Here is a 15417-nt window from a genome sequence, read left to right as displayed (position 1 = left end):
GTCGCTTATATCCTTTACATGCAACCTCTCCTCTTATGGGTAGTGTAAGTGCGCTTATATTTCATTCCTTTTACTCCATGCATGGTGCATCTGTATTTTTTCGTTGTTACTCTCACCGTACTACTTCACCGACTCACGGCATATCCCTTATCTTTTATCTGCAAGCTTTACCTCACACAGGCACACACACACACACACACACACACACACACACACACACACACACACACACACACGCAAACACTCACGCGCACACACACACACGCACACACACACACACACACATACACACACACACACACGCAAACACTCACGCGCACACACGCACACACACACACACACACACACACACGCGCACACACATACATACACACCCGCACGTCCGTGCGTGGACTCCCCCCACTCTCTCTTTCTCTCTCGTATGAACACAAACACAGACTGACAGACAGACAGACAGACACTAGTACTGTATCAACATTGTGTGTGTGTGTGTGTGTGTGTGTGTGTGCATGTGTGTGTGTGTGTGCATGTGTGTGTGAGTGTGTGTGTGTGAGTACGCGCGCGCGCGCGCGCGTGTGTGTGTGTGTGTGAGCGTGCGTGCGTGCGTGCGCGTGTGTGTGTGTGTGTACGTGCGTGTGTGTATGTGTGTGTTTGTTTGTTCGTGGATGTATGTCTTTTAAGCCCCCCAGCTTAAAAAATTTTGGACCAGCTGAAAGGCAAGAAGAAAGAAAGGTAGAGAAAATGATGTGGGTTAGAGGGGTCGCATTATGTCGGTACTACTGTAAAAGTGCTCGCACGCATGTCACGACCATTCCTTCACTTATGCACTGATCTGTTCGTTCATTTCCACCAACACTATACACACAGTTTTTCATTTGAACACATGCATCTGTTTAAAGGTTCCGTCCTTCCGATGTAAGCGTTCATATACACCGACACCGACACAAAACTGTCTAGTCTTTTACATGTGATTCAGAGCATTTTTCCACCAAGACACAAAACTGTCTAGTCTTTTACATGTGATTCAGAGCATTTTTCCACCAAGACACAAAACTGTCTAGTCTTTTACATGTGATTCAGAGCATTTTTCCACCAAGATACAAAACTGTCTAGTCTTTTACATGTGATTCAGAGCATTTTTCCACCAAGACACAAAACTGTCTAGTCTTTTACATGTGATTCAGAGCATTTTTCCACCAAGACACAAAACTGTCTAGTCTTTTACATGTGATTCAGAGCATTTTTCCACCAAGATACAAAACTGTCTAGTCTTTTACATGTGATTCAGAGCATTTTTCCACCAAGACACAAAACTGTCTAGTCTTTTACATGTGATTCAGAGCATTTTTCCACCAAGACACAAAACTGTCTAGTCTTTTACATGTGATTCAGAGCATTTTTCCACCAAGACACAAAACTGTCTAGTCTTTTACATGTGATTCAGAGCATTTTTCCACCAAGACACAAAACTGTCTAGTCTTTTACATGTGATTCAGAGCATTTTTCCACCAAGATACAAAACTGTCTAGTCTTTTACATGTGATTCAGAGCATTTTTCCACCAAGACACAAAACTGTCTAGTCTTTTACATGTGATTCAGAGCATTTTTCCACCAAGACACAAAACTGTCTAGTCTTTTACATGTGATTCAGAGCATTTTTCCACCAAGATACAAAACTGTCTAGTCTTTTACATGTGATTCAGAGCATTTTTCCACCAAGACACAAAACTGTCTAGTCTTTTACATGTGATTCAGAGCATTTTTCCACCAAGACACAAAACTGTCTAGTCTTTTACATGTGATTCAGAGCATTTTTCCACCAAGACACAAAACTGTCTAGTCTTTTACATGTGATTCAGAGCATTTTTCCACCAAGACACAAAACTGTCTAGTCTTTTACATGTGATTCAGAGCATTTTTCCACCAAGACACAAAACTGTCTAGTCTTTTACATGTGATTCAGAGCATTTTTCCACCAAGACACAAACACAAAATCAACAGTCTAGCCTCTCTCTGTGTGAAGAGTCATTTGTGTGTGCAAGGGACACGCAAGTCAATCGATATAATTCAGCCCACACAAAACAAAACAAAAAAAAATTGCCACTCCATACAGGGAAGCAGCCAGAATGTTGATATTTGGTACGTGTCCAACTGGAGGCATGGCCTTATTCCACATGAAAGCCTGGCCAGATCTGAAAGGTTTACGCGGGAAGGAATGTGCCTTTAAGACGTATTGGTTCAAATGTTTGTTTGTTTGTTTGTTTGTTTGCTTAAACGCCCAGCCGACCACGAAGGGCCATATCAGGGCGGCGCTGCTTTGACATTTAACGTGCGCCACACACAAGACAGAAGTGGTAGCACAGGCTTCATGTCTCACCCAGTCACATTATTCTGACACCGGACCAACCAGTCCTAGCACTAACCCCATAATGCCAGACGCCAGGCGGAGCAGCCACTAGATTGCCGATTTTAAGGTTCAAAAGTAATATGTCCATAGTTTATACTCTACCACAACTGCATGCTTGGTTCGTGGATTAGAAATGTTCCTGCTATAGCTTGCTCGGTGACACAAAAATGTCACCGACATAGGGGAAGTAAAATCTTGATACATTGTGTGGACCTATCTAATCTTCACTTTGAATGAAGCAAGTAGTAGTGACATTGGGAGAGAGTATGATTCGGTCTTAAATCAAATGGAGTTTGGCTTGTGTTTGAGAGTAAACTGACCATTTTATACATAATTGTACTGTTCTTCACAATCAATATTAAACGGAGCAAGGCATCAACAAGGGAAAGAGACGCACACACACACGCACGCACACACACACTCACGCATGCACGCACACACACACACACACACACACACACACACACACACACACACACACTTACACGCAAGCACGTACGCACGCACATACACAGACACACATACACACACACACACACACACACACACACACACACACACACACACACACACACACACACACACACACTTACACACATCTAACCCATGCACAGCACGCTCTTATATTTACACACGCAATTCTGTTACAGAACGAAAAAAAAGAGACAAATAGGTACAGGGCATATCTGTTAGGTCACAGGCAAACATGACTTTGGAAACCTCTGCAACCTGCTCCTATATTTTCTCTCAGCGAATGAACTTGGCACTAAGTGCAAAAACTCAAAATGCACTAAGCAGGCATGTTCCCCTGATTTGTATCTGGGGTACATTTGTAGCAATGGCCGAAACATTTCAGCTCACCATCTTAGCTCTTTACAGGCTTTTACATACGATAGACATATCTCTCAACTTGGACGCATGCGAAATATCCACTGCTTGTGTGTTTCCTGTGCAAGGTGAGATTTTTTGTTATGAATCAAGAATATAAATCATCAACCAAAATCCTATCCCGCACACACAGCAGCAGCCAGGCCGACGAATTATTGGTATGTGTCCAAGTGGTGGGATGGTCTTATCTCACATTAAAGGTGGTCGTCTACATTTTTGCTTTTTTTTCAATAATCTTATGGTTAGATTTCGATACAAAATTATGTCAAATGATGAATGAACCATGGGAAAAAAAGTAATAGAAAAAAAATATATATGTAAAAAAATGTTTTATTTTTGAGTAGCGTGACTCACGCTTCCAATATTTTGTTTTCTGTTTGCTGAGAACATGTGCTTTGCCTAAAAATACTGACTAATCAAATTCATGTCACTATGCATATAGCCACGCCCATACAAGTGCAGCAACAGTTTGACACTGGAGCGCTGTCCACTCTTTTTTTTAAACGCACGAAATGCACGGGATTTGAGAGGAGTTTTGCGCTTGGCATTTTCAAAAATAAGGATATCCTACTATGAGTACTACGCTGGAATACTACAATGAATTTTCAAACGTCTACACTGGCTTCGTCTTTCCTGATCGAAAGGGGGTGTATTGTTGATATTTGTAGATAATAGACTCTGCATTTTAATGGTCAAATGGCGATTTCGGTATAAAAATGTAGACAAGGACCTTTAAAGCCAGGGCAGATCTGCGATGATGAGACGAATCGTTTACACGCCAAGAATTGTGCCTGCATTGTGTGATAGTAATAATGGAGACTTTAAAATACCGGCACGGTTGGTCTAGTGGTAAGGCGTCCGCCCCGTAATCGGGAGGTCGTGGGTTCGAACCCCGGCCGGGTCATACCTAAGACTTTAAAATTGGCAATATAGTGGCTGCTCCGCCTGGCGTCTGGCATTATGGGGTTAGTGCTAGGACTGGTTGGTCCGGTGTCAGAATAATGTGACTGGGTGAGACATGAAGCCTGTTCTGCGACTTCTGTCTTGTGTGTGGCGCACGTTATATATGTCAAAGCAGCACCGCCCTGATATGGCCCTTCGTGGTCGGCTGGGCGTTAAGCAAACAAACAAACAAACAAAAAGACTTTAAAATGTGGCCTGGGAATATATTTAGTACGTGAATTTCATTACCAGCGTAACCTTGGTAAATAGAAGCAGGGCATTTTGGAATCAGAGACTACTCTTCCCGACATAGCTTCCACTTAGAACCTGTAATGTCTTCATTTTCAAAATTCCTTCACACATCACTGGTGTATCACCAACCTGTGATAATTAAAGTATTTTAAACAGCACATCCGAAAACTGGAATCAGTTCTTTCCGGTGACCGTTCACCATTTAAAAACAAAGTTTTGTATTTAAAAGTGCCTTTTTTTTCTTTTTTTTTTCCTTCTCAACCGTTGACCTTTATCTTGGTTGAAGACAAGTTGTTCACCCGATTTCTCGGTCCACACGATCTGAGGTGTGACTAAGTGCAAAAAGAACGTTATAGTACGAACACCAACAGAGAGAACCGTGTGTCACATTGCGTCATTTTAGAATTTCTTATCTGAACATTTTCATTAAAAAAAAACCCAGTCTTATCCAACGCGCAAATAGGCCAAGTGGGTCAGCTGTTTTTGGTGTCACTGTCCGATAAAAAAAAGAACCAGAACTAAGACAAATCTTCAGCACTATAAAACGAAGGCTGAGCCTAGAGCCCTTTACTATCTTTTGGCTGGTTGTACCGACACACATCAAAAAGGTTAGTTCTTTCGCAAAATTGTCTTTTTTTTTAACAGCTGTAAAGAAAACTTTAGATACAAAAAATGTTTAATAATAATCAAAAATATGCTTATTTATGTCATACCAAACACGAAATTCGTTTGAATTTCTTTGACATGTCAATTTGTCTTCTTCTTCAAATCGGTCCCTGTTTTTTGGGCATGGTATGTCTGTTTACTGCAAAATAATTAGGTCAACGTACTCGTGGATGTTTAGTTTTGTTAAAAGTTATACGTTCCAATCAATAACCTTTCTTGTTGTTGTTGTTTCTTATTCTGGATTTTGGAATGTAGCAGTATCGGCGACTGCTGGTTCGCCGGTATTGAAAGGCTGAGGCTGTGAAATTCTAGAGAGTTGATGTTACGGCTGTGAATCATTTTATATTTTTTCTCTCACTTTTTTCATGTGGCAAAATAAATTTCTGTGTGCTCCTTTGGAATTTAACTGAGAAAAGACAACAAACAAAAATTGCAACAAATAAATAGAAACATACCCTAGATATTCCAGAAAAAGTTAATCCTCGCAACAACCCTGACTGCACTAACAACACTGGCTATGTTATACATTATCATTATGAAGCGTTGAGCCTCGTTATCATTCTTTGTTTTTGTTTGTTTTTCTTGTTGTTATAACTTACCCTTTTCATGTTTCCCTAGGGGTTTTTGAAATAACATTTGCCTTACCTAGCTTGCCTTGCCTTAGGTATCAGTTTGGCGGATTCAGGACTCTGCTGTTGATTTTTGAAATAACATTTGCCTTGCCCTGCCTTGGATATCAGTTTGGCGGATTCAGGACTCTGATGTTGATTTTTGAAATAACATTTGCCTTGCCTTGCCTTGCCTTGCCTTGGGTATCAGTTTGGCGGATTCAGGACTCTGCTGTTGATTTTTGAAATAACATTTGCCTTGCCTTGGGTATCAGTTTGGCGGATTCAGGACTCTGCTGTTGATTTTTGAAATAACATTTGCCTTGCCTTGCCTTGGATATCAGTTTGGCGGATTCAGGACTCTGCTGTTGATTTTTGAAATAACATTTGCCTTGCCTTGCCTTGGATATCAGTTTGGCGGATTCAGGACTCTGCTGTTGATTTTTGAAATAACATGTGCCTTGCCTTGGGTATCAGTTTGGCGGATTCAGGACTCTGCTGTTGATTTTTGAAATAACATGTGCCTTGCCTTGCCTTGAGTATCAGTTTGGCGGATTCAGGACTCTGCTGTTGATTTTTGAAATAACATGTGCCTTGCCTTGCTTTGCCTTGAGTATCAGTTTGGCGGATTCAGGACTCTGCTGTTGATTTTTGAAATAACATGTGCCTTGCCTTGCCTTGCCTTGGGTATCAGTTTGGCGGATTCAGGACTCTGCTGTTGATTTTTGAAATAACATGTGCCTTGCCTTGCCTTGAGTATCAGTTTGGCGGATTCAGGACTCTGCTGTTGATTTTTGAAATAACATTTGCCTTGCCTTGCCTTGAGTATCAGTTTGGCGGATTCAGGACTCTGCTGTTGATTTTTGAAATAACATGTGCCTTGCCTTGCCTTGAGTGTCAGTTTGGCGGATTCAGGACTCTGCTGTTGATTTTTGAAATAACATGTGCCTTGCCTTGCCTTGAGTATCAGTTTGGCGGATTCAGGACTCTGCTGTTGATTTTTGAAATAACATGTGCCTTGCCTTGCCTTGAGTATCAGTTTGGCGGATTCAGGACTCTGGTGTTGATCGACATAGCTTTAAAGTTTCTTTGCATTTGTGGATGTGTGTTCAGATGTTGAGGACAGTGATAGCAGTGAGCCTGGTGGCGTGTTGCCTCGCCCTGGGGTTGGAGGAAGAATGGGCGACCTTCAAGTCACAGTACAGTAAGCAGTACCTGATGGCTGAGGAGGTCTACAGGTCAGTAGTGTTTTTATTAAAGTATTTTATCTGTTTATTTATTTATTTAAAGTTCTTTAATTTTCTTTTTGTCTTTCTTTCTTTCTTTCTTTCTTTCTTTCTTCATTTCTTTCTTTTTTTCTTTTTTTCTTTTTTTCTTTCTTTCTTTCTTTCTTTCTTTCTTTCTTTCTTTCTTTCTTTCTTATTAATTTATTTATTAATTCAACTTTTGATGACTGTTCGCTTGAAAGAAAATGTTAATTAGGTTAAGAAAATGAGAGAGAGAAAGAGAGAGAGAGAGGAAACAAAAAGAGAAGGTGTGAGAGAGAGAGAAAGAGACAGACGGAGTCAAAGATAGAGACACAGAGAGCGACAGAGAGGGAGCAGTGTGTTAAAGCACCCCTCTACACATTTGATCTCCATCTGTAAGTGCATGAGTACGTTCTTTCTTTTTCTTTATTTGGTGTTTAACGTCGTTTTCAACCGTTCAAGGTTATATCGCGACGGCATGAGTACGTCTGTAAATTAGTTCGTGTGTGAGTGTTAGCGTACGTGCTTGTGTTGTGTGTGTCTTCGCGTCCATGCGCATGCGCGTCCTTGGAAGCAATGCCAGCACGCTCAATTTTGCTAGCCTTTATTTTTCGATGAACCAATGTCCGCCATTCCTTATACCTACTTCATACATCTTTACGTTCTTGTGTGCAGAAAACAAGTGTTTTCTCAAAACCTGGACTACATCAACATTCACAATGCGGAGGCCGACAATGGAGAACACACATTCTGGTTGGGAGTCAATGAGTACGCCGATATGGTCAGTACACCTTTATCATCGTAAATGTTATATTTTTCATATATTGTTCTTTTCCAAGAACAATTCATTCAACCCAGTCTTTCTAAACATGGTCACTCGCTCAAATACGTTAGTCAGCGAGATCAATTTTGTCATTTGAGAAACAATGAGTACGCCGATATGGTCAGTGCACTTTTTATCATCGTAAATGTTATATTTTTCATGTATTGTTCTTTTCCAAGAACAATTCAACCCAGTCTTTCTGAACATGGTCACTCGCTCAAATACGTTAGTCAGCGAGATCAATTTTGTCATTTGAAAAACAAAGGGCCGTAAGCGCTTTAAATGCAATTTTGTCATGTATTCGCATTTACTCAAAACTGACCTACTGAAAACCTTACTCATCTTCTCAATCAGACATCAAGAAAGACAAGAGACACAAACAAAATGACAGGACGAGATGATTGTTTTTAGAAAAGCAAGTGTGTTTGTTTGTTTGTTTGTTTGCTTAACGCCCAGCCGACCACGAAGGGCAATGTCAGGGCGGTGCTGCTTTGACATATAACGTGCGCCACACACAAGACAGAAGTCGCAGCACAGGCTTCATGTCTCACCCAGTCACATTATTCTGACACCGGACCAAGCAGTCCTAGCACTAACCCCATAATGCCAGACGCCAGGCGGAGCAGCCACTAGATTGCCAATTTTAAAGTCTTAGGTATGATCCGGCCGGGGTTCGAACCCACGACCTTCCGATCACGGGGCGGACGCCTTACCACTTGGTCAACCGTGTCGGTAGAAAAGCAAGTGTGCAACACGCAAAGAGGCAAGTTAGCAAATAGACATTTTTTTCTGCAAGCCTAATAAATCTAGTCACACAAAAGAAGAAAAAACAATACCAGCATTGTAGCGACTAAGCCTGAAAAAACCTTGTTTGCACATGAATCGTGCAGTTTGTATTTTTCACCATGATTTGAAAAATACTACACATCACACATTTTTGTCTGATTATTTACATTTTGACCATGTTGACGTCATTAATCATCATAACAATTCATTACACTGTATATCACGTGGCGTCATTCCATTCTTTCCATGCCATCCTGAAGAAGGCAGTTACATGCCGAAATATTGATTTAAACTTACCTAACCTGGTTACTGGTGTGTTTTCTCTTTATTTACATGTTGGTAAATGTATTACACCTGAAACATCTTTGTCTTTTCATGTTGGTAAATGTATTACACCTGAAACATCTTTGTCTTTTCATGTTGGTAAATGTATTACACCTGAAACATCTTTGTCTTTTCATGTTGGTAAATGTATTACACCTGAAACATCTTTGTCTTTACATGTTGGTAAATGTATTACACCTGAAACATCTTTGTCTTTTCACGTTCAACCATGTTTTCAGATGAACTACAAATGAACTGTCTTTGTCTCTGTTTTTTTTAAAGCATGTTTGCAAATGCACTAACACATGAAACATTTTTGCCTTTGTTTTTTAAACCATGTTTTGAAATCTACTTTGATCGCGCTTTGTAAACATGTGTCTTCAAAATACAACAAGTCGCGTAAGGCGAATATACTACATTTAGTCAAGCTGTGGAACTCACAGAATGAAACTGAACGTAGTCCGCCGCTAGTGCAAAAGGCAGTGAAAGTGACGAGCCTGTTTGGCGCGGTAGCGGTTGCGCTGTGCTTCATAGCACGCTTTACTGTACCTCTCTTCCTTTTAACTTTCTGAGCGTGTTTTTAATCCAAACATATCATATCTATATGTTTTTGGAATCAGGAACCGACAAGGAATAAGATGAAATTGTTTTTAAAACGATTTCGGAAATTTAATTTTAATCATAATTTTTATACTTTTAATTTTCAGAGCTTGTTTTTAATCCGAATATAACATATTTATATGTTTTTGGAATCAGAACATGATGAAGAATAAAATAAAAGTAAATTTGGATTGTTTTATATAAAAAAACCAATTTAATTAACATTTTTAGATTTTTAATGACCAAAGTCATTATTTAATTTTTAAGCCTCCATGTTTAAATGCAATACCGAAGTCAGGCCTTCGTCGAAGATTGCTTGGCCAACATTTCAATCAATTTGATTGAAAAATGAGGGTGTGACAGTGCCGCCTCAACTTTTACAAAAAGCCGGATATGACGTCATAAAAGACATTTATCGAAAAAATTAAAAACAACTCTGGGCATATCATACCCAGGAACTCTCATGTCAAATTTCATAAAGATCGGTCCAGTAGTTTACTCTGAATCGCTCTACACACACACACGCACAGACAGACACACACACACACACACACACACACACACACACACACACACACACACACACACACACACACACACACACACACACACACACACACACACACACACACACACACACACATATATATATATACCACGACCCTCGTCTCGATTCCCCCCTCTATGTTAAAACATTTAGTCATAACTTGACTAAATGTAAAAAAAACCAAGAAAGGTAAGTTGTTGGAACGTTGTTATTGACAAAAAAACGTTACAATCTCAAAGACATCGACCCAACGGTCGTTTAAGTCCACAGACAAACAATTAGTAACAAAAAACTTAGCTTGATGGAATCAGTTTTCGCCCACTCGCCAGGAAGCCGAGCGAATGAATGATTGTATGACGAAGTCATTTTGAAATTGTTTTCGGATTTATGTGTGTTCAAATTTTAAATTGTTTTAAATTGTCTCTAGCCCATTGAGGAGTTCAAGCGAGTGATGCTGGGCTATCGTTTCGATGCAACCGCAACGAACACCAATGAACTGTACGTGCCACAAATCCCTGACGAGGCTGTCCCCAAAAAGGTCGACTGGAGAGAGAAGGGCTACGTCACACCGGTTAAGAACCAGGTATGGGAGATTCATCTGAATCAGCCTTTTCGTTGCCACTGATACTTATACATGAAAAATGTCTGCACCAGTTGGTACCACTAAATTGTTCGCTCACATTTTAAACCACAAATAACATAGTCTTCTCCATTTACAACGCCAGAAGTAATTTTGAAATTAGACACAGGAAATCATTAGGAAACAAACAAAAAACTGTGAATAAAGTTTTATTTAGAAATAAAATTAAAAGAAAGTTATTGGAAAAAGGAATGGAGCGTGACAGTGTGACGAGAACTCTGTATAAGAACGCCAGTCTTTGCAGGAATGCATATTCTGACAGACAACATGATAGTTTAATGATATACGACACCGATACATGTACAGCCTGGCGGTGACCTTACGAGTCATTTTCTACTGCTGATCTGACGAAGTCACCGAGACAAACTTCGCTCTTGAAATTCTTTGTCAATTCCAGGAGCAATACAGAATACGTGTCAGAATGTTCACGTGACGCCATTATTTGCAGTACTACGTCTTCTACAACTTTGTTTCGCTTTCGATGTCAGATCTTACATTTTGGAAGAGAGGGCTAAGAAGAAAAGTCTTGGTTTGTTTCTTCTTCTTCTTTGTTCATGGGCTTAGAATCCCACGTTCACTCATGTTTTTTGCACGAGTGGAATTTTACGTGTATGACCGTTTTTACCCCGCCATTTAGGCAGCCATACGCCGATTTCGGGGGAATCTTGGTTTGTTTAATCGGTGTCGTTTGTCATTAAAAAGAATAAGGCTGGTACACGTTACCTAATTCATCGAGTCAGTAAGTGTGTTTAGTCGACGAACAATATTTGAAATACACCCAGAGCAAAAGACTGTATGGAGATGTGCGCGCGCATGATCGCATACAATTGTATCTTTGACAGTTTCGTCATACACTATGACGTCATGCACGTTTCAGGGTCAATGCGGGTCATGCTGGGCGTTTTCCACTACCGGTTCACTGGAGGGCCAGCACTTCAACAAAACCAAGAAGCTGGTTTCTCTGTCAGAGCAAAACCTTGTCGACTGCTCCAAGAAAGAAGGTTTCAACTCTTGAAATATGTTTTCACCTTTTCCCAGCTGCTGAAGAGGAAGAAAAAAAAAGTCCGTACTCTTGCTCTCTTGAGAATGAAAGAAAAAGTGACATATGATGGAAAAATAAACAAACCGAACAAACATTCCGGTTCAGAATTAAAACGTGAGATGCCAACAGTCAGCTACATTATTATACGTTTTGACCTATACCCGTGATATACGTTTACTTTTATAATTGATTAGGCCCCCCCCCCCAAAAAAAAAAGAGTCTGTTTACGGTAACATAGGCAAAAAGAATAGTCGGGATTTTTTAATGTTTTAAATTTGTTTCCAACAAAGCTTAATTTTAAGTTATTTTGCCCCCCCAAAAAAGACTTTTTTTAATATTTTTTTTTATTGTTTAAAAAAAAATTCCCCCCCCCCCCCCCATATGCCAAAATAAAAGCCTAGGGTCGCGCGAAGAAATAGGGTCGGTCGGGATACCGTAAACAGACTGTTTTTTTTTGTGTGCCTTATAATTTGGTTGTTCACACGTCGTTCTGTGTTTCTAGGCAACATGGGATGTATGGGAGGCCTAATGGACCAAGCATTCAAGTACATCAAGAAGAACCACGGAATTGACACAGAGGCTTCTTACCCCTACAAGGCAAAGGTGATAATATATTAAATATCATAATATATCATATTATAATATATCGTTTGACAATATGGATAGAAAACCAAAAGTAGGGTAACAATTTAGAGATGAAAACAGAAAATATTTTCAGCCATCTTTGGAAATGGGTCCGGGTAGTCCCAGACTGCGTGATCACATAAACAAAGGGAAGTAAGCTCTCTAAATGTATACGACATGTGTAAAAGAGTAAGTGAAAGTTATTAGGAAACCAAACCCACGTGGCCTGGGTCTAAACACGTTTTCAGCGATCACTGCGGGCCAGCAACCATTGTCGCAACGAATCGTGAACTCCGATGTGTATATTTTTGAAAGAAAAGGGTATCATATTAAGCGCACGCTGCATAATTATTATACTCGTACACATCAGACTTAGTTGATCGTCGCGGGGACAGATTAAAGCCGGTTAGTAGCGAGCTAATTGTTGATTTCTAGTTGAAAAGCTTGAGTCAGTTGTTTTCTGTGTTGGTTTTTGGATTCTTGGATTCTTGCTGATGCCATAAGTACGCCCGTGATTTACGTATTACGGCACTTTAAACCTTACTAGGAGGACCCGTTCTCTTTCTTCCCACAGAACGCAAAATAACACATCACAAAAAAGGAAAAACATCAACCCAAACTGCAAACATCCAAAGAAATTACACACGAAGGACATGTTTCTGATTGTGTGTGTGTGTGTGTCTGTATCCTTCCCGCTGAAAACCACTTCAAAAAGAAAGACATGATTATGTCAATAATTTAAGAATATTTTTTGTAAGCAAATTTGATCTGCAGTAACTCGTTGGGAGTCGGAGTGGCAGAGTGGTTAGAGCGCTTGTCTCTCACGCTGGAGGTCGTGGTTCGTCCCCACTCGGGGCAAATACAAATACCAGATTATTCCGAGCGCTCTTCAGTCCACCCAGCTGGAAATGGGTACCTGACCCTATTCAGGGCCTGCGAAGGCAAAGTAACGAGGTAGATATGCACCGCCCTCATAAAGCTGGCCCCAGAAAAGTTCAGATCTTTAACATCTCTCACACCTTCGACCAGATGGTTATGGGAATACCTTTCCTTTTTTTTAATTTTTTTTTTACCTAACTCGTTTCTTTATTTGTTTAATTCTTATCACAGACCGGACGAAAATGTGAATTTAAACAGCCCGAAGTTGGAGCAACACTCACAAGCTGGAAAGACATTCCCAAGGGCAACGAAAAGGATCTTCAAAAGGCATCTGCTGAACTTGGTATGAACGTGTGTGTGTGTGTGTGTGTGTGTGTGTGTGTGTGTGTGTGTGTGTGTGTGTGTGTGTGTGTGTGTGTGTGTGTGTGAGAGAGAGAGAGAGTGAGAAAGAGAGAGAGAGAGAGAGAGAGAGAGAGAGAGAGAGAGAGAGAGAGAGAGAGAGACAGAGAGACAGAGAGAGAGACAGAGAGAGAGAGTGTGAGTGTGTGAGACATAGTTATTTTCGGAATTGATCTATTCTCTGGTTTCCACGTCCCTGTTGTTCATACAGTCAAACCTGTCTAAAATGACCACCAAAGGGACTGACCAAAAGTGGTCGTTATAGAAAGGTGGTCGCTATGGAAAGATGGTCGCTATGGAAAGATGGTCGCTATGGAAAGATGGTCGCTATGGAAAGATGGTCGCTATGGAAAGGTGGTCGCTATGGAAAGGTGGTCGCTATGGAAAGGTGGTCGCTATGGAAAGATGGTCGTTATAGAAAGGTGGTCGCTATGGAAAGATGTATCACATGGAAGAACATCTTGTCTTGGATCCTTGGGATGGTCGTTGTAAGCAGATGCATGGTCGCTTACGCTTTCGAGAGGTGGTCGCAAGAGCGTATCTATAGACGTTATACAAATTCATGGCTATCGTCCTAGCCAGAATCTGGATGAAACAGAAAACACATTCTGAGCTCAGTTCATTACCTGTATCATGAGAGTGTGTCTGTCTGTCTGTCCACTTCAGAGTCCATTAGGTAAAAGAACTTGTGATTGTTATGTTTTGTTTACTAATTATCCAATAAACAAGAATGGTAGATTGTAGTTAATGTAACGTTTTGTTTTGTCAATAATCAATGTTCCAATTTACCGACCGCTCTAGTTTTTTTTCATTCTGAATTTTTGAACGTCGGCAGTCTGTTTGTTTTTGTTTTGTCATAAATTAAACGTTGCAATAGCTGATCATTCTTGTGTTTTATTTTTTTTTATTTTTATTCATTCGATGTGTGCAGGGCCCATCAGCGTAGCTATAGATGCAGGGCACCAATCCTTCCAGCTGTACAAACGAGGCGTTTACACGGAGAGGGAATGTTCCCCCAAGAAGCTTGACCATGGTGTGCTGGTGGTTGGCTTTGGCGAGGAGGTGGCTGAGAAATACTGGCTGGTCAAGAACAGGTGGGGTGTACTTTGTTGTTTTCATATAAGAAATATAATACGGGATTTTTTATGATCTGCCTTTCTAATGTGATCTCGCGGGGATTTACAACAAGAAGAACAACAACAAACACACGCACGAACACTCACACCCACGAACACACACACGCACGAACGCACGCACGCACGCACGAACGCACGCACGTACGCACGCATGCATGCACGCACACACACACACACACACACACACACACACACAGTCATACGCACACACGCACACACACACACACCCACTGACACCATCCCACACATACAGATAAACAAACACACTCACCACTATCACCAACCCCCTCCCCCCCCCCTCCGCCTTGAAAATACCACTGACATTTACCAACCCGTATGTTGCAGCTGGGGGGCGACTTGGGGACAGGAGGGTTACATCATGATGGCGAGAGACAAGGAGAACATGTGTGGCATCGCTACTCAGGCCAGCTACCCCATTGTATAAATATGGTTTGCCCTTTTGGTACACTAGTGTAGTTTGAAGTTGTCATGAAGTGGATTTTAGTGTGAATAAAGGATTCTTTCTGAAAAACGTGTTCTGCCCTATCTTTTTACACTGACTTCAAACTTCACACCAACACACTCCAAACACAGAATTTTGGGAGG

At 40.8% G+C, this 15417-nt stretch overlaps 1 protein-coding gene across 1 annotated transcript; it reads left to right on the top strand.

Moving 5' to 3' along the window:
- Nucleotides 1-5009: 5009 nt before the first annotated feature.
- On the top strand, nucleotides 5010-15343 carry LOC138947199 (procathepsin L-like). The gene is made up of 9 exons (XM_070318632.1): nucleotides 5010-5098; nucleotides 6878-7002; nucleotides 7687-7792; nucleotides 10519-10674; nucleotides 11609-11732; nucleotides 12276-12376; nucleotides 13508-13619; nucleotides 14607-14769; nucleotides 15157-15343. The coding sequence occupies exons 2-9, from the start codon at nucleotides 6878-6880 to the stop codon at nucleotides 15254-15256; spliced, it is 987 nt and encodes a 328-aa protein (XP_070174733.1). The 5' UTR covers nucleotides 5010-5098; the 3' UTR covers nucleotides 15257-15343.
- Nucleotides 15344-15417: the final 74 nt, after the last annotated feature.

The sequence above is a fragment of the Littorina saxatilis genome, linkage group LG14 (assembly GCF_037325665.1).
Source record: "Littorina saxatilis isolate snail1 linkage group LG14, US_GU_Lsax_2.0, whole genome shotgun sequence".
In the NCBI taxonomy this organism is placed as follows: domain Eukaryota; kingdom Metazoa; phylum Mollusca; class Gastropoda; order Littorinimorpha; family Littorinidae; genus Littorina; species Littorina saxatilis.
The sequence above is the reverse complement of the archived record's forward strand: the minus strand, read 5'-3'. Positions and strand labels throughout refer to the sequence as shown.

Excerpts from the sequence above, each read along its gene's own strand:
- LOC138947199 (XM_070318632.1), top strand. The coding sequence starts at position 6,878 with ATGTTGAGGACAGTGATAGCAGTGAGCCTGGTGGCGTGTTGCCTCGCC. Across the intron at positions 10,675-11,608 it reads TCACACCGGTTAAGAACCAG|GGTCAATGCGGGTCATGCTG; the intron begins GTATGGGAGATT and ends TGCACGTTTCAG. Across the intron at positions 14,770-15,156 it reads TACTGGCTGGTCAAGAACAG|CTGGGGGGCGACTTGGGGAC; the intron begins GTGGGGTGTACT and ends CGTATGTTGCAG.